This window comes from Mya arenaria, chromosome 13, assembly GCF_026914265.1.
Source record: "Mya arenaria isolate MELC-2E11 chromosome 13, ASM2691426v1".
NCBI classification, from domain to species: domain Eukaryota; kingdom Metazoa; phylum Mollusca; class Bivalvia; order Myida; family Myidae; genus Mya; species Mya arenaria.
The window spans coordinates 27,098,809-27,118,918 of NC_069134.1; the positions used below are offsets into that span (position 1 = coordinate 27,098,809).

At 33.1% G+C, this 20,110-nt stretch overlaps 1 protein-coding gene across 1 annotated transcript; it reads left to right on the top strand.

The window, feature by feature from the left end:
- Positions 1–334: 334 nt before the first annotated feature.
- LOC128213964 (uncharacterized) lies at positions 335–14,777 on the top strand. The gene is made up of 3 exons (XM_052920107.1): positions 335–774; positions 6,128–6,271; positions 10,181–14,777. The coding sequence occupies exons 1-3, from the start codon at positions 555–557 to the stop codon at positions 10,336–10,338; spliced, it is 522 nt and encodes a 173-aa protein (XP_052776067.1). The 5' UTR covers positions 335–554; the 3' UTR covers positions 10,339–14,777.
- Positions 14,778–20,110: the final 5,333 nt, after the last annotated feature.

Here is a 20,110-nt window from a genome sequence, read left to right on the forward strand (position 1 = left end):
GTTGGATTGTTCATCGTGATGTTATAATTATGCGTCACATATGATTCATTTCTACTTAAATCCAAACGTTTGTTGTTGAAAGGGAGAATACTGCGTACAATTTTGTTGTCTGGTTCCCAGCGTACTCTGCACAACATGAGTAATGAAACGGTAAGGGCAGGTAACCCAGGCTAACAATTTTGTTGTCTGGTTCCTAGCGTACTCTGCACAACAAGACTTACCGATGACGAAATGGTAAAGGCAGGTAATCCAGGCTAACAATTTTGCTGCAAGGGCCCAGCAAATGTGTTGTCTGCTACGCTTCAACAGTCAAATCGTTGACTGTCACGGAAGAAAGCTTCTGAACAACTCAGACTAAGTAAAACTGAAAACATGATAACATCAGTTTTTGAGGCGTGAAATCAAAAGCTTTTGGATTTTTTTTGTTTAAAAAGTATTATTAAGTTGAACGGAAACTAGTATCACAACTTTTTAGAGATTTTTTGCATTATTTGATAAAATAATGTCTTCTGTCAAGAGAGATATTTCGGACACTGACAATTTGGATAGACAAAATGATAAACACTTTTGTTAGGAAATATTTGAAAATGGGGATTTACGAACGAGTATCACTGCTGCTTCTTATACCAGCTAATGCACTTTATGCCATTGCAAACGTTACACATTCCTGGTTTGAACTTCCAGGAGTTGCTTGGTACGGATTATGGTGGGCCAAATTTTGCGACAATATAGGTGAATGCCATTTTGTTCCAGCATTCTTCACAAATGAGCCAGGTAATTGTATAATTATATATCATTCATTGATCATTAAAAACATATACTAAGTCTGTACCAGGTGTGTGCCAGTTTATACAAGTAACAGCCCGCTGTAGGTGGATGTGCGTTCATAATATAACATTTTGTTAAACTGGTTGAGAAGCAGTTTCCGACAGTTTTTATACGTTTTTATTGAATTATTTTTACATGTTTGAATACTTACTAAAATTGTTCACATTTTAGATAACTACAGCTCAAGCTGCTATTGTCGATATATTTTTTACATGTGTGACGTCACACATAGTGTATCTAATAGGGGCGCAAAGAGGGTACTTACACTGTTCTGATTAGCTTGTGATGAGAAGCAGTTTCCGACAAATCGAATGCGGGGCAGATTTAGGTGCCTATTGTGTGTTTTTATTATCCGTTTATTTAATATACTAAATATAATACTTTAATAAGAGAAATATTATTTAATTTTTAAGCATTTACGAAAAATTAAAACCTTAAAATTTACGACAGTCAATTCATACTCGAAATCAGGCAGACACTGAATATCAATGATATTTTGATTCATTTCTGATAGAAACTTTTGTTTGTATACATTTAAGTGAATGTGGTGCGAAACAAGCATGACACCAGTGTTCACAAATATGTACATAATGATCATCGTTTGTATAAGTCATTTAAGGAAAACCTTGTAGCTATTCATAGATATGCAAATTAGGTTCACACGCATGCGCAATACATGGCGCGTGCCGATCCCCCACGTGCAAGTTTGTGTACAAAATGAAAAATAAACATTAAACATTAAATAATAATAAAAGTTACTTACGTGTCTCGGTAAGAATTTCAACTTTTGATTGCCTAGTTACCACATTGTTGAATTACAGTACCTTCTTTATGAAGATTTAAAGAAAGTACGCGAAAAAGCGATTCGTCGGAAACTGCTTTCCGTCGGAAACTGCTTCTCAACCAGTAGGCGGAAGTATGTTCATAGTACATTGATGTACTTTGTTGGTAATATGCAAATTAGTATAGCCTTGACTCTTTAGGATGGAGAATTAACTATATATAAAGATCAGTGGAATCCTTCAGGGTCGAGCATGCTTTCCTCTGAAGGGATCTGTTGCATCTTTGCCATCGCATGTTACACAATGATACCTCACACACACTCTAGGGTTTAACATTTATTAATATGTGACATGTTTTAGGGGTTTAGCCAGGTTTGATATGGAGCAGGATGCTGCAGAAAAGGGACAAGTGCCAGGAATTAAAAGGGCACACTGTTGCGGCTATGAGGAACTATTACTTAAATATTATAGATTGTTAAAAAAAATGTTAGAAATGTAATACATTATTATTAAACATTATGTATTCAATATGTGCCACTAAATAGGAAAAGGTCAAGCAACCTCCTATAACACATAATTGAAAACCATATGTACTGTATCTTCAGCCTTATTTATTTGTTTTAAATTTATGAAGGTCTCCCCAATATTTGCCGCAATTCATGCCATTACAACTTTAAAGTACATGTAACTCGCTCATGGTTTGTAAAATGCACTTTTTTTAATTACGAAATAAAGTGTAGTAAATCATAAGAAGGGTTAAAACAAAATACCAAAAGCTGGAACCCTTCAGCAAATGTTGATATTTGCTCAAATATTGTCTTTGAAGACCACAATTTTCATTTGAAAATTAATTACGGCTGAGGTGTTGTATCAGGGCTTCCATTAAGAATTTGAAACTGGAAGTATGAACTTTCTGTCAATCAATTTGGAAAGTTTCTCACTGAAATTTGGAAGTTCAAGTCTCCCGAATACAATATCTTTTCTAACTATTTTTCAACAAGTACATAGTATGATAAAAATCAAATAATTTGCAACTTAAACTTGCCAAATACACATACTTATATGTCACAAGTACATTTTATTGAAATACTGATTTGAATTTAAATCTTAAATTTTAATAAACCATAAAAGTAATATTGACAAAAGGTTTTGATATTTTGAACTTCCAAGCTTTCAACCGTGGAAGTTTTCTTCAACATTATGGAGGTAATTGTAATTCAAAGGAATCAATTTTGGAAGTTTTAACCCATTTTTAGGGAGTAATATATTTCCAAATTTCCTTTAAAGTAAGCCCTGTGCGTGATTGGTTGATTGACATTATCACATGATGTTATCAATGTATGCTTAGCAGGTCAACATATCCACCACCAAGTCCCGTTGGCTGTGTGGACTAGCTGGCTGTTTTCTACTTTTTTCTTCACTTTCGAACCATACTAAGACCAAAATACATTATTATGCTGTTTTTTTTATGCTTTTTTTATACTGTTTTTTTTTCTTCTGCAATTTCGATATCATAGAGTAAAATAATGATAAAATAAGATGCATTAACAGGAACAGAAATGTTAACTTGTTTTTTTAAAATGCAGGAAATTGCACCATTTTGACGACTAAAATAAAAATAAAATCACCGGCGAAAGGTGACACCCTTTCCGAATTCTCCCCTCCTAAAATGCCTTATGATGTTTCTGGCAGTAACCCTAAGGAATTGAGTTGTGATCTCAAGCTCTTTTTTTTCTTTTATGTTGGTTCTTTAACTGTTGATGGTGTGTGTCTCCCTATCTAATTTCTTCAAGTGTCGTTATCAAAATATAGCAGTTGTTCACGTGTGAAAATCAATAATTACGTAATTTTTTTGACACTCTTTACAGACTTTATTAATTGGTGAGGATTTAATTACATATTCATGATATTTGAAGTACATTTACACAGTGTGTGTATACCACGTGATAAATTACGTCATAAATGCTATGTCGGAAGGCAATATTTTCCTTCGAATGAAGACTTGAAACAAGAATAACTTCACTATTTCTTCACCATTTGCCATGAAACAAAGCGCAGTCTAAGCCTCTTAAGGAGCCCTATCTTCGGCATTAATACCAGAGTTTGATTCAGAGTTTTGTTTCTTCAAACACTACGACAAACCTTTTCACAATACGGCCGTCTGACGGAGCACTGTCAAAACATTATTTTGGAAACAGGTTTGTCGAAGTGTTTGATTAAACTGTTTACCTTATCAAACTTCGGTAATAAAACGAAAGCGGGGCTCTTTAAGCGGCATAGACTGCCCTTTATTTTATTTAAATGGTGTAGTAAAAGAAAAGTTATCTTTGATATAAGTCTTCATTGTAAGCAAAATATTGCCTTCCGATGTAGCAAATATGACGTCATTTATCACGTGGTATACACACACTGTTTACAGATAAACAAGAGCCCTCGCACATAATTTTAGACATAGTTTGGATTTCAAAACAGCCTGGAGAAGGCACTAACTGAATTCAACTTGGGTTTAAACCAGTATGGAGTACTCAAAAGACCCAGTACTACCATTTTAATGCTGAGCACCAGGGCAGGGAGCTATAAGTACTACAGGGCTTCCATAAACAATTTGAAACTGGAAGTATGATTAACTTCCTGTCAATCAATTTTGGAAGTTTTACACTATAGTGTGGAAGTTAAAGTCTCCCGAATACAATATCTTTTTCAACTTTTTTTCAACAAGTATATTAAAATCAAATAATTTGCAACTTTTATTTGCCAAATTCACAGACTTATATAACAATAATTTAGTTTACTTAAAAACAGTTAAACTGATTGAAATTGTGAGCATAAAAGTAATATTGACAAAAGCTTTTGGATATTTTGAACTTCCAAGCTTTCAACTTTGGAAGTTTTTTTACTTCCAAAGAATCAATTTTGGAAGTTTTAAGCCATATCTAGGGAGTAATAGACTTTCAAACTTCTTATAACGGAAGCCCTGGTACGAAAACTTACTCAACTCTAATTAAAGCTATACAGGTTGCAATGTATTATAAATTATGCTTGCTAAATATTGAACCACAAAATTAAATATTCTTTTTAAACATTTTCTGTTTTGGTCCTTCAGACGACTTGCACTGTATATCTGTATGCCCTTAAATTGAAAATTTTCATATTAAACATGTATCAATGTGGATTAAATTTTTAATTTAGTGTAGCAAAATAATAGTGTAAAAGTTCAGGTGTATTGATCCAAAAAATAAATTCTATTAACTGTGAATAGAATGATTCATTTCATAGATGGTTTACAGGTTACATAAATATGTACCTGAAACAGGCGTCAGTAGGCAAACCTTAATGTGTGACTTGACTTTCCAAATACTTGTGGAGCTAAATAAAAAAAAACCTGTGTTTAGGGCCACCCAACCCTACCAGGCAAAACCCCACTGCCCATAGAGGGTTTTTGATCCTAAATAAAGAATAATCTCTTTTTCCTATTTTTTGTTGTCGTTGAACATTTGTGTGATTACAGTTAAAAACTTGAAGTATTAAGTATTCCAAAATGTCATGTTAAGCATTTGATAAGTATTTTGACTTGCATTGTTTTTGACTGGGCATAGAAAAATTGTCCATACCCTACCTACATGTACCATTTTTTAGATCGTTGCCCTAAACTCAGATAAAAAAAGTACGCTTGATTGAAGCAGTTCAGGTCCAGTTGACCAAAAAAATAGCTGTGCTTGATTGAGCTTGTGGACCTCTAATGGATTAAGCCAATCCTTGATGCATTTACGGGTTAAGGTTAGCTTATTTGAAAAGGCTAGGCCTCTTCCCAATTTTGGACATAGAAGACCGGGTTATTCAACAGTCTTAATAATATATACACCAAAAAAGTACAGTATACATATTATACTAAATTAATAGGAGCTTGGTTATTGATTCTTTTGTTAAAATTGATTTATAAAAATCCTAGACCAGACTAAAAAAAATTAAGAAGAGCTTTAAAAAAATATTGGTTCTGGTTACCTGACCCTACATACAAAATAGACGCCGGCCGTACCGTTTTTAAAGCTAGTTGGTATTACCAACTAAAGGATCAGATTACCAAAAACAAACAGTTTTTTTGTTAGGCCTAAGAATGTTTCCTTCAAAATTATAAATATCAATTATAAAAATTATAGTATATAAAAAATTGGCCAGAAAACATCTTTGCAAGTTTTATAAAAAAAATATGATAATTGTACTTTCTAGGTCTCAATTTTGTAGGTTCAAGCCCCTATTTAGGTAACAATATACTTCCAAAACTTCTTTTAACGGAAGCCTTTTAACAGTCATTGAAACTTGACTTCTGTATGAACAAGCCTGAATTCTTATACTTTTGCTTGGCATTACATTTTTGAACAAGCCCTGCTATATAAAATTCAGAATTTGAGCAAGCCTGGAAGACATTTTACCAGTGCAGGGCTTGCTGGTTTGTGTTAATTTTGACCACTGCTTTAAATCATCAGCATTTAATGATTATTTTTTCCTTTCTTTTTCAGCATTCTATCACCTACTTCAACTGCTGTGTTTACTGAGCTGGGCAGGACTAGCTCTACCAATATACCTACTTCTGTGTGACAGGGAGTTTATGGTCCTTAAGAGAAACAGACTTCATTCCATCGCCATTATTTGCGTAGTTTCAGGTAATAGCTTGTCTTCATTTTATGGCCATTATCTTTGTAGTGTCAGGTAGTAGCTTGTCTTCATTTTATGGCCATTATCTTTGTAGTGTCAGGTAATAGCTTGTTTTCATTTTATGGCCATTATCTTTGTGTTGTCAGGTAGTAGCTTGTCTTCATTTTATGGCCATTATGTGTGTACTGTCATGTAACAGCTTATCTTCATTTTACTGCCATTATCTGTGTAGTTTTGGGTAACAGCTTGTCTTAATTTTACTGCCATTATCTGTGTAGTTTCAGGTAGCAGCTTGTCTTCGTTTTACCACCACATGTAGATTGTCTTCATTTTATGGCCATTATCTGTGTAGTGTCAGATAGTAGCTTGTCTTCATTTTATGGCCATTATCTGTGTAGTGTCAGATAGTAGCTTGTTTTCATTTTATGGCCATTATCTGTGTAGTGTCAGATAGTACCTTGTTTTCATTTTTTGACCATTATCTGTGTGGTGTCAGATAACAGCTGGTCTTCATTTCATGGCCATTATCTGTGAAGTGTCAGGTAGTAGCTTGTCTTCATTTTATGGCCATTATCTGTGTGGTGTCAGGTAGTAGCTTGTCTTAATTTTATGGCCGTTATCTGTGTAGTGTCAGGTAACAGCTTGTCTTCATTTTATGATCATTATCTGTGTAGTGTTAGGTAGTAGCTTGTCTTCATTTTATGGCCATTATGTGTGTACTGTCAGGTAACAGCTTGTCTTCATTTTGATGCCACTATCTGTGTAGTTTCGGGTAACAGCTTGTCTTAATTGTACTGCCATTATCTGTGTAGTTTCAGGTAGCAGCTTGTCTTCGTTTTACCACCACATGTAGATTGTCTTCATTTTATGGCCATTATCTGTGTAGTGTCAGATAGTAGCTTGTTTTTGTTTTATGGCCATTATCTGTGTAGTGTCAGATAGTAGATTGTCTTAATTTTATGGCCATTATCTCTGTAGTGTCAGATAGTAGCTTGTTTTCATTTTTGACCATTATCTGTGTGGTGTCAGGTAGTAGCTTGTCTTCATTTTATGGCCATTATCTGTGTAATGTCAGGTAGTAGCTTGTCTTCATTTTATGGCCATTATCAGTGTAATGTCAGATAGTAGCTTGTCTTCATTTTATGGCAATTATCTGTGTAGTGTCAGATAGTAGCTTGTCTTCATTTTATGGCCATTATCTGTGTGGTGTCAGGAAGTAGCTTGTCTTCATTTTATGGCCATTATCTGTGTAGTGTCAGATCTATAGTAGCTTGTCTTCATATTATGGCCATTATCTGTGTGGTGTCAGATGGTAGCTTGTCTTCATTTTTTTACCAATATCTGTGAAGTGTCAGATAGTAGCTTGTCTTCATTTTATGACCATTAACGGTGTAGTGTCAGACAGTATCTTGTCTTCATTTAATGGCCATTATCTGTGTAGTGTCAGATAGTAGCTTGTCTTCATTTTATGACCATTATCTGTGTGGTGTCAGGAAGTAGCTTGTCTTCATTTTATGGCCATTATCTGTGTAGTGTCAGATCTATAGTAGCTTGTCTTCATATTATGGCCATTATCTGTGTAGTGTCAGATAGTAGCTTGTCTTCATTTTATGGCCATTATCTGTGTAGTTCAGATAGTAGCTTGTCTTCATTTTATGGCCATTATCTGTGTAGTGTCAGATCTATAGTAGCTTGTCTTCATATTATGGCCATTATCTGTGTGGTGTCAGGAAGTAGCTTGTCTTCATTTTATGACCATTATCTGTGTAGTGTCAGATCTATAGTAGCTTGTCTTCATTTTATAACCATTATCTGTGTAGTGTCAGATAGTAGCTTGTCTTCATTTTATGGCAATTATCTGTGTAGCATCAGATCTATAGTAGCTTGTCTTCATATTATGGCCATTATCTGTGTGGTGTCAGGAAATAGCTTGTCTTCATTTTATGACCATTATCTGTGTAGTGTCAGATCTATAGTAGCTTGTCTTCATATTATGGCCATTATCTGTATGGTGTCAGGAAGTAGCTTGTCTTCATTTTATGGCCATTATCTGTGTAGTGTCAGATCTATAGTAGCTTGTCTTCATTTTATGGCCATTATCTGTGTTGTGTCAGATCTATAGTAGCTTGTCTTCATATTATGGCCATTATCTGTGTGGTGTCAGATAGTAGCTTGTCTTCATTTTTTTACCATTATCTGTGAAGTGTCAGATAGTAGCTTGTCTTCATTTTATGACCATTATCTGTGTAGTGTCAGACAGTAGCTTGTCTTTATTTAATGGCCATTATCTGTGTAGTGTCAGATAGTAGCTTGTCTTCATTTTATGACCATTATCTGTGTAGTGTCAGATAGTAGCTTGTCTTCATTTTATGACCATTATCTGTGTAGTGTCAGATAAAAGCTTGTCTTCATTTTATGACCATTATCTGTGTAGTATCAGGTGCAAAGCTCATGTTACAACCTTGCTTCAATGTCTTGGTCATTCAATTTCAGTGTGTGTATGCCACGTGATAAATTGCGTCATAAAGCTACGTCGGAACGCAATATTTTGCTTCGATTGAAGACTTAAATCAATGAATACTTTGCATTTTGTTTACCGTTTTAAATGAAAAATAGCGCAGTCTTATGGAGCTCCGCCTTCGGTCTTTTACCAAATTTTGATTGAGCGTTTAGTTTCTTATAACACTTCGACAAACCTTTTCACGATACGGCCGTCTGACAGAGCACTGTCAAAACATTGTTTGGGAAACAGATTTGTCGAAGTGTTTGATGAATCTAATCACCATTTCTAACTCCGGTTATATAACAAATGCGGGGCTCTTTAAGTTGCATAGACTGGCCTTTGTTTCATTTAAAATGGTGAAGTTGGCAAAAAGTTATCTTTGATTTAAGTCTTTATTTTAAGCAAAATATTGCCTTCCGACGTAGCATATATGATGTAATTTATCACGTGGTATACATACACTGATTTTGTGTCTGCTCCATATCTCTTGAAACAATTGATTTGTATTTTGAAATAGATAGCCTTAAATGTTCACAATATTGGATCAATATTCAGAGTGTATGAAACAAACCGCTCAGTTCATGGTCAAGATCTCACTTAAAGGTCAGAGGTCATATGACATCATTTCCTGTCCGCTCCACAGCCTTGTTGGATACATGTTTTTTTAAACCAAACTTGACATGTAGAGGACATCAGAAAAGCCTAAAATGAAATCCTATATTGAAATCCTCTCTCTATATATATCATACTACAGAAATAAATATATCATGACATTACAGACATACATTATGTAGAAAGTGTACATGTAACACCAAGATTGAAAACTTTTTCCAGTCAAAACCAATGCACAAGAATGACTTGTAAGGCAAAAAAGAAAGATTTTTCTTCTTTCTTTACCAATGACTTGTAAGGCAAAAAAGAAAGATTTTTCTTCTTTCTTTACCATCTATAAAAATGGTAGGGTCAGCACCTATTTTGTAGGTAGGATAGGGTAGCCTGAACCAAATTTATTTTTTAGGCCTTATCATTAATTTTCAGTAGATGTGTAGAAAACTTATAATCAGTGTGCACAAACAAAAGCCCGTCCTCTTCCACACCTCCACCCCAGGGGAATTTTGTAAAGTGTAATTTTCTTAAAAGTACATATCAAACCCTTTCATTTCCTGTTTTATGCCCTTTTGTGATTCAGGCTGGAATAACAGGCTTTTATTGAATGCACTGTTCTACAAGTAGTCTTATTTCTTCATGTTTAAACTGGATTGCCATTAAACCTCAAAATGTAACATTTTGATCAAAATATTAAATGTCCTCACATTTAAGACCCATAATTTTCCTCATTTTTATACCAAGTCCTTTAATTTACAATGAATGTTTGTCATTTCACCTGACCATGTACATCGTTTTCTACTTCCAGCTTTTATTTTGAACGGAAGTCTCTTCCTATTCTACCATATGCTGAATAACTTTCCAAGAGAAATCGACAAACTGCCCAAGATGAACTGGGCAGGGGGATTTGCAGGCATATCTTGTGGGCTGCAGTTTATTGCGGGACTACTTTTACTGCAGACCTGAGCACAGCATTCTTATTACTCATGCTGAAGTAGACCCTTTTTCACCAGTGTTAATTGGTGGTAATAATGAAATCTCAAGACAACATTCACAGTGTTAATGCAGATATTAACCATTTCCACAGATGTTTACCATATTTTGGTTGTTGAACTGACTTAAACTTAATCTCTTGACAGTTGTACTGTATTACTACGCATATTTAAATATACCCTATAAGGGTTTTAGCCAGGTTTTAAAAAAGATAGTGTGCTACAAACTACTAAAAAGAGACAGGGTGCTGAGGGACTAAAGGGGATGTTGAATTTCATAGAAAATGTTCGACAATTGAAGTAATATTCAGTTTCAGATACCAAATACGTAAAGTTTGTTTGAATTCATATTAATCATTTTTCAAGTTTTAATCATAACAATAGATGAATTTGATTATAAATCCTAAGCATTTAATTCTTTGAAGGCAGGAGGATGCACATTCTGGTCTCCATTAGGGTAGAAGGGTGCTTTCAAATCAGCACAGGGAACTGCTCCCTCCCATAACCCTCTAGCTCAAAACCCTACCTATTCAAGTTGTACTTGTGTTAAAATGTCAGTTACTGGACCATTTTCTCATCACATTTGGCTCTTGCTGTGGGCAATTATAACAGTTTCACATGCATAGAGACAAAAAGCAACAGATCCTGATACAATTCAACTTTGAGTGGGTTGTGAACGAGTTATGTTTACTTTAATACTTGTAAAACTTCAAACCAGGATACACACGTTACTCAAATGGGAATAGGACATGCTCAATCTGTTTGTTATCTTGTGACATTGTTCTTGATGGATGAAAAGACATCTACGCAAAGAAAATAAATCCTAAATGTGACCCTTGAGAAAGAGAAGTTCAAACAACTTTATACTCAAAACTGACGCATTGTACAACTGTAGATATCATAGATGGTTCCACATAAATCATTTAAAATGTACAAAATATGCATTGAAAATTATTTATGTTCATACTTCATTAAGGTAAGTCATCTATCATTAGGATGCAAACATGTGTTTGGGCATTAGGGTAATGCACCAGTCAATTGTAACCACGGCCCTCCCAGGTCTGGGAAATAGGGGGGACTTCGACTTTCCGTCCAGCCCGGGTAAAATCCCCACCCTGCGGAAAGGAACTGCTGGTAAAATCCCCGCCAAATGCCCCCGCACCCCAGGAACCCTAAGTAAGGCCCATTCCCCGCTATTTTCGGTGCAAAGACAAAACCACCGCATTCACCCGGCACTGCGGGGCCACCTGGAAGATAAAACCACGGCCCATTTCCCCGGCCATCCCCAGTATATCCCGGGACCTGGGGGGCAGTGGTTATAATTGACTGGTGCATAACTTATCCATCATTAAAATGCAAAGATGTATTATAAAAGGGCATTGGGGTAAGTCATCCATCATAAGGATGCAAAAATGTTTTGGATCTAACAATATATTACTATTATAAAGCAGTTTAATTAACCTGTTTCTTAAATAATCTAATATCTACTATAAGAAAGGCTCTCATTGAAAACAAAAAAAAGAAATGAATGTATTCAAACTTAACAATTTGTTACTTTAAACTTTAACTTTAGCAAGTATTTGTATTAATTGTGGATGGATTGCCTTAAAGCCTGGCTTAATATATCATTGGATACCCACAATACACTTCTACATTTTACTTTGTTGTGTATCAAACATGTATATGAAATGAAACAGAAAATGTACTGTAGTTGATGACAATGCGTTTAATATTGTCAATGATTTTGTCAATACGAAACCATAGTTTTATTGTTTTTCTAGTCTTAAGATGTTAATGTTATGTGATGCATATATATTTCTTATTTACCACATGCCAAATGATCAATAGACTAAAGTCATGTGGAATTCTTGGATTGTATTATCCGACCATGAACTTTATATAAAATGTATATACATAATCCTTTTATTTGTTTAATTAAGTAAGTAATAAGTGGTCAACATAATATTTTGTCCTTTGATAAGGTTTCCTACACATTTGTTTAAGTAAATCAGTAGTCAGCCATCAATGATTTTAATCAGGTGAAGTGGTAGATATAAACGGTGGCTGGTCTAGTAAGTGGGTAGTTTACAAAATATTATACAGACCACTAAGAAAATTATAGATTCTATGCTCTGACTTACTTAAATAAAATGGTTACGGCTGCATCGCATTATGCTATTTATTTATTTTTATATAAGTACATACCAACAATCTTTAAATATAACTACATGTAGATGATTGACTATTTTAACTTAAGTGTTATTTTTGTGATTGCTCATGCATGATGTTAAAATCCAGCCAAATGTAGCATTTTATCTCTACCCATCAGTGAACTTAAGGTTTTTTTGGCCATGCATAATTTATTTATTAAAATTTGTTATGTTAATTATTAAACTATTATATTGTGATACTAAATTAAAAAAAAAAAAAAACAGTTTATAAAGAACAATGTTTTGAAATAGCAACTATGTTTCTTTTTGCACAAAAATACTTTTTTCAATATATTTTATTTGTGTTATATTCAATTTTGCCCGAGTATGACTTATATCAGATTTAAGCTATGTTCTCAATTGAGCTAGAATCACATGCTTTTAGATAGAGTTTTTGACCCTACAAAAGTATTTTTAAATATGTCTCATGATTATCAATGGTCATCAAATGTAAAGAAAAAGGAAATAGATACTTGTCAGAAAGATTGAAAGTGTTTAAGTTGTTGACAAACATGTATATATATCAAGTCATGTGTTTGGAATGTATTTTGTTTATTTATTTCTAATGCTATAAATATGAAATGAAATAATGATAATTTGCTTGTTATTTATAAACAATAGTGTATGCATTTGCAGATGAACAAAATAATTGCTAGATTTTCATCTTCGTCCGCTCCCACTTTTTCCTCCACTTCTTCAATTTTATTAACTCAAATAACGATGTTGAAATAGGGTTCCAGAAACCTACAGTGTTGATGTGTTACGAGCATGTTTGTGGGTTGTCATAAACACGAATATACAGGAGTCAAAAGTCAAGGTCAGAGTGACCTTGAATGCAAACTACAATTCCTAGACCTATGGTCATCAAACTTGACATGAAGGTTGGGCTTGACCAGTAAATGACCCCTACTGATTTTAGGGGTCAAAGGTCAAGGTCACAGTGACCTTAAATGCAAACTCTACAAATTCTGGACCTATGGTCATCAAACTTGACATGGAGGTTGGGCCTGACCAGTGTATGACCCCTATTGTTTTTAGGGGTCAATGGTCAAGGTCACAGTGACCTTGAATGCAAACTCAACAATTCCTGGACATATGGTCAACTATCTAACTAATTTGACATGAAGGTAGTCCCTTATGCAATAAGAAAGAACATGAACACATATTCAACCGTAAAATGGTTATCATAAAAAAAAAAAAAAATGTCACCCCACGCCCTTATTTAAAAATAATTTGGATGAAAATCTAGCAATTGATTTATATTGGCCTTTAAGGGGCTGGTTCAGATATTTCATTGTGGCATCTTTCAAATTCTAAACTTTGTGAAATTCAGTTTAGAGACTTATTAACAACGATGAACTGTATATGTTCAAGTAAACAATAAATGTCCTGTTCTGTTTCGGTATTAATATTATAAACACCAAACAGTATTTGGTATATACTCGATTAAACAGAATTTTGAAAATGAAAAATATAATGAAAACAACAGGGACAAGCCTAGTTGTCTACAATTCTAAAATACACCTGTTTAAGAGGCACACACAACAAAAAACAACACATACACAAATACAAACATCACAAATTGTCCAAACATACTTAAAAAAGCTTTATCAATAAATGATTTACTTGATAATCAAGCATAAAAGTATTAAGGTCTCCATTGCATTTGTGACTAACTCAGTTAGTGAAATAAAATGCTAATTTGAATTGTTGATGTTTTATCATTGGAACAAACATTTTTTTCACATCTCATAGATTTTTTTTTTGTTGAAGTCAGACCACAAATATGCAAACAAGTCCGATTAATTGATATCACATCATTATTATTATAAATACTCTTTTTCTTGATGAATACATATGTGTATGTTCTATCATATAAATATTTATTCTATTTTAAAGCTTTGCCCAAACTGTATTTCATTTTACAAGCTTGGCTGATTTTTTTAGAAAAAGTTTTAAGTAATGTGACGGACAATCCATTGTCATGCAAATATTAAATGATTGGTGAGTGCTAAAAGATTAACAGTGATCAACTATCGTCTCATAATATAGAAATACCATGTTTTCTGCACCTTTCTTTCAAATTAAACACTGTATCCTTCATAGGACCATATAAATTGTTATATTTATTCATTCTTTTTGGTAAATTAAAACAATTGTATTAATTGTGGTAAATCCTATTTGGGAGTAAGAGTGCATCTTTCAAATAAAAGTTGGTATACATTTTGTCAGTGACATAGCAAATACTTCAGACTTGTATATCCAAATTTCGACCCCCCCCCCCCCCCCCCCCCCCTCCCCCTCAAAAAATAATAAAATAAATAAAAATAAATAAATGAGAACACCAATTTTGAAGATATTTAAATGAAACTTGGTACACATGTTGCCAGTAACAGAATGCAAAATATGGCAAGGCCCGTAACTCTGACTAAAATATTTATACAGTTATGCTCCTTTTTCGATAAAAAGCAACCCAGACAAGCATGTTGTGTTTGTTCCTTGGCCCTCTTGTTGTTTATCCAGACAAGCATGTTGTGTTTGTTCCTTGGCCCTCTTGTAGAAATAAATATCCAATGTAATCCATTTTAATTCAAGTATTATTTTGATTAATTCACCCAGCCCCAATTTTTCAAAACTTCTTAAGCTTAACGGGCGTAAGTCGCTTATTTAAATTAGCCAAAATGCATACTAAAATTGGATATTGATCAATGAAAAATGGTTTCTTCAAATTACCATACAGATTTTTCTTATACAATTTCTAAAAAGTCTTAAAGAAGTAAATATAACGCATATTATAGAACAACAAAAATAGTGAGATTAGCTTAATCCTGTTATAAGGGACTTAAGAAGTTTCGAGAAATTGGGCCTGATAATCACATAACAGCAATGAAGTAGCAATTGTCCTTAATATGTTGAGTTCCATGGCATTTTTGCCATTATTATCATTTATGTCACCTATAATGGAATTGTTGACAAAGTTGCAATGGATGTTTTTAAGGGGCTATACACCGTATTGTGAAATAGCGAAAAAAAGGAGGAAAATTGTCGAAAACTGACATGAACTTGGTATCGATGTGTAAAATGCATTGAAACTTTTAAACTAACTGAAGTAACACATAGTTTACCATCGATTAGTTATTTTTCCGTATTTTTCCATTAAAAAAGATTACTAGGTATGTATACCTAGCAGAATTCATTCTTAGGTGTGATTTGCTAGTCAATGTCATCACGTGATATTACCAGGTTAATTAGGTATATAGCTTAAATATTCCAAGTGTTTAGAGTAAACCTTCGTAGCACAGTGGATACAACACTGGTCTTCAATTTTGGCAACACCTGTTGAACCCGGTCTCCAACTCGATTTTTAGGTCAACTATTCAAAGAATAAGTAGAGCTATACTACTTGCCCAAGCGTCGTCGTCACACCTTGGTTAAGGTTTTGCATGTAAGCACCTTTAAGTCATTATCTTAGTAAATACACCATGTATTGCATTGAAACTTTAGATATCTAACCTACTAAATTAATGAAGTAAGATAACTCTTATTTGTATTTAATGCAAATAATGGGCCTTTAATATTTGACTTAGAAATTCTGGTTAAGGTTTTGCATGTTAGCACACATAGGTTAATATCTCAGCAACTACTTGATGTATTGCATTGCAAAATAATACACTGGCACATATCCAATCTACTTAAATAACCAAGTTAGATAACTCTACTTCACATAAAAATTCAAATTTTGGCCCTTTTTTTATTTGACATAGAAATTCGAATACATCATGTATTGCATTGAAACTTTATACGCAGGCTCCCAACCATTCAAGCTTTTTAATTAATCAGGAAAGATAACTCTATCTTTTATATTTTATCATTTTTGCCCCTTTATTATGTGACTTAGAAATTCTGGTAATGTTTTACATGTTAGCACACAAAGGTTAATATCTCAGCAACCACTTCTTTGAGACTTTATACAATGGTACTCAACCACCCAACCTACTTGAATAACCAAGTTAGATAACTGTATTTTGCAAATAATGGCCCTTTATTATTGGACTTAGAAATTCTGGTTAATTTTTTTCATGTAACCACATTCATGTTAATATCTCAGCAAATACATCACGTATTGCATTGAAATCTTATCGAATTTTACAGTGATTCATGTTTCGTCAAAACTTTTCAATCCTAACACTGAAAAGGGTAATAGTCAAGCTGTGACAGCTCTTGTTTTTGGTACTTTTTGCAATTATGATATCAAACAGTAAAACATTTTATTAATTTAATTGTTCTGAGATTCATCAAAGAAAAAAGCTTTTTTTGTGCCAATCTGGTGTATAGTCCCTTTAAACTGGAGCCTATTTAATATTCAAGTTACCTGTAGCTAGTTTGGGTCAGTTTGTAAAGTACTCTGTGCAGTCACAAGAAATGTAATGTCATTCCATTAAAAGTATGTGAACTTGTGTGTTATGCCACGGTTTATGTTCTGGTATTTTGTTGTTGTACATTTTAAATTGTATATAATGAAAGCATTAAATTGAAATTTGCAGACACATTTAACTACACACAAAATCTCAATTTTAAAAAAATTGGTACGTCGTGAATTGAAGTGTTGTAAAGTAATGACTGCAATGTTATAAATTTGTATTTAATTATTTGCAGTTCGTTCTAAATGTGTGAATGCTTTGTCAATTACAGCATTTTGATAGTTATTGCATAAAATGCATGAGTTATTTAAAGTAAACAAAATGTGCAACAAATGTAATTTCAATCAGGTGGATTGGATGGAGTAACTGTTTATTATCATATTGACGAGCTCACCATGCCATAAGTGTTATGGGCGTATATGAAGATTGTTATTTATCAGCACACCACTTATTGCATGGTAACAGTTTACAAATACTTATTGCATTTGTAACAGTTCACAAATACTTATTGCATGAATACAGTTTACAAATACTTATTGCATGGATACAGTTTACAAATACTCATTGCATGGTAACAGTTTACAAATACTTATTGCATGGTAACAGTTTACAAATATATATTTCATTGGTAACAGTTTACAAATACTTATTACATGGATACAGTTTACAAATACTCATTGCATGGTAACAGTTTACAAATACTCATTGCATGGTAACAGTTTACAAATACTTATTGCATGGTAACAGTTTACAAATACTCATTGCATGATAACAGTTTACAAATACTTATTGCAATGGTAACAGTTTACAAATACTTATTGCATGGTAACAGTTTACATATACTCATTGCATGGTAACAGTTTACAAATACTCATTGCATGGTAACAGTTTACAAATACTCATTGCATGGTAACAGTTTACAAATACTTATTGCATGGTAACAGTTTACAAATACTCATTGCATGATAACAGTTTACAAATACTTATTGCATTGGTAACAGTTTACAAATACTTATTGCATGGTAACAGTTTACATATACTCATTGCATGGTAACAGTTTACAAATACTTATTGCATGGTAACAGTTTACAAATACTCATTGCATGGTAACAGTTTACAAATACTTATTGCATGGTAACAGTTTACAAATACTCATTGCATGGTAACAGTTTACAAATACTTATTGCATGGTAACAGTTTACAAATACTTATTGCATGGTAACAGTTTACAAATACTTATTGCATAGATACAGTTTACAGATACTTATTGCATAGATACAGCGTACAAATACCTATTGCACTCTTAAAGTTTACAAATACTTATTGCATGTTAAGAGTTCATTTAGCATACTTGCTGATATCAGAATCGATGCATTTATATATACAAACAAAAACAAAGAAAACCACTTTAAAATATTGAATAACAAATACTTTCTCTCTCAATATATACACAGTGTAATTTATTCAAAGTGTATATTCCTCTTGCAGGCATTCATTTAAATATCTTAATTTTGCGATTGTGCTTGTAAATATTCAGAGGGATATATTTGCATAATATTAATGTATGATATACATGTTAAATACGAGTGGTTAATTCATTCCTATACTTGTTTCAATCACAGAAAAGGGGAATAAAAACATATTTATGAAATGATTCAGTAGTCTTTCAGCATGAATATTTTGTTCTACAACAATGCAATATCACGTCATATTTGCAGGTGACGCCGTTCAAAAAAGGTTTAAGCTGAAAAGCTGATGTTGTTATGTCTCATTTATTCATCTTTTTTGGAATAATAAAACAATATTATTAATAGTAGTAGATCTTATTTGGGAGTAAGAGTGCATCTTTGAAAAAAAGTCAAGTTTGTTGATAAAGCAGGATATTAATACTCGGGTTGTTATGCACTTCATTTAGTGTGGGGAATTATCTCTAAATAGCTTACTTCGTTTAAATTTTGAATGAACTCGCGCTCCGTCACAACCCAGTTGTTTGCATAGTTCAAATGAATATATTTTGAGACTAGGTCGGGCGAATTCATTGGCATCTGAGTGAGACAAATTTGGCGAATACGCTTCAACGGACCTCTATTTGTATGCATCTGATTAATTCTTGTTAGTTTTATTTATACAGCAAATCTTAAATCTGCACCCTCACAGATTTACCAATTTTACAAAAAAAAAAAAAAAATTGTCTTGGAAAGACCAATGTTTTGCATAAATATCTGCTAACCAATGATAAAAGATTGCTGACAAAAAAATCCGATCGCAGATTTTCATATTAAACTAACGGTTTAAGAAAAAATGCATAAAACATCAAAATGCATAAAACATCATTTTTTGAACTTAATTATTAAAAACTGCGATCAAATTTTTTGTCAGCAGTCTTATATAACTTGGTTTCCATGGAAATTCGCAAAAATTGGCACGTTCCAAGACAAAAAATTAAAAAGTTGTCAAAACGTTCAATCTGTGAGAGTGCAGCTTTAAGGCGTTTTTGTTGATAACAACCTAGATTTAATTTTGGTGTCAAAAGTTTCGGCGGTTTGGAAATATGTTTTAAAAGTTTTGCTTGAAGTAACAAATGTATGGTTTTGTGTACAGCTTCTACATTATGGTTGAGCTTGCATGTAACCATTACTTCTTATTTTCTTCAAATAAAGCCATTACTTCTTAATTTCTTCAAATATAGCCATTACTTCTTAATTTCTTCAACTATAGCCATTACTTCTTAATTTCTTCAAATGTAGCCATTACTTCTTAATTTCTTCAAATATAGCCATTACTTCTTAATTTCTTCAAATATAGCCATTACTTCTTAATTTCTTCAAATATAGCCATTACTTCTTAATTTCTTCAAATGTAGCCATTACTTCTTAATTTCTTCAAATATAGCCATTACTTCTTAATTTCTTCAAATGTAGCCATTACTTCTTAATTTCTTCAAAACAATGATACTGTAGAAAGTCGTTTTCATGTTTTAAATAAATTGCGTTTCAACACACCCCTTGGATCACAGTCCGACATGTAATTATGTTGATTTATCAAAGGGAGCTTGTTTTCGTAAGGACAAAACCGCCTCCGGAAAGGGTTTCGATGCTTACAAAAAATAACGATA

Excerpts from the sequence above, each read along its gene's own strand:
- LOC128213964 (XM_052920107.1), top strand. The coding sequence starts at position 555 with ATGATAAACACTTTTGTTAGGAAATATTTGAAAATGGGGATTTACGAA. Across the intron at positions 775-6,127 it reads ATTCTTCACAAATGAGCCAG|CATTCTATCACCTACTTCAA; the intron begins GTAATTGTATAA and ends TTTCTTTTTCAG. Across the intron at positions 6,272-10,180 it reads CATTATTTGCGTAGTTTCAG|CTTTTATTTTGAACGGAAGT; the intron begins GTAATAGCTTGT and ends TTCTACTTCCAG.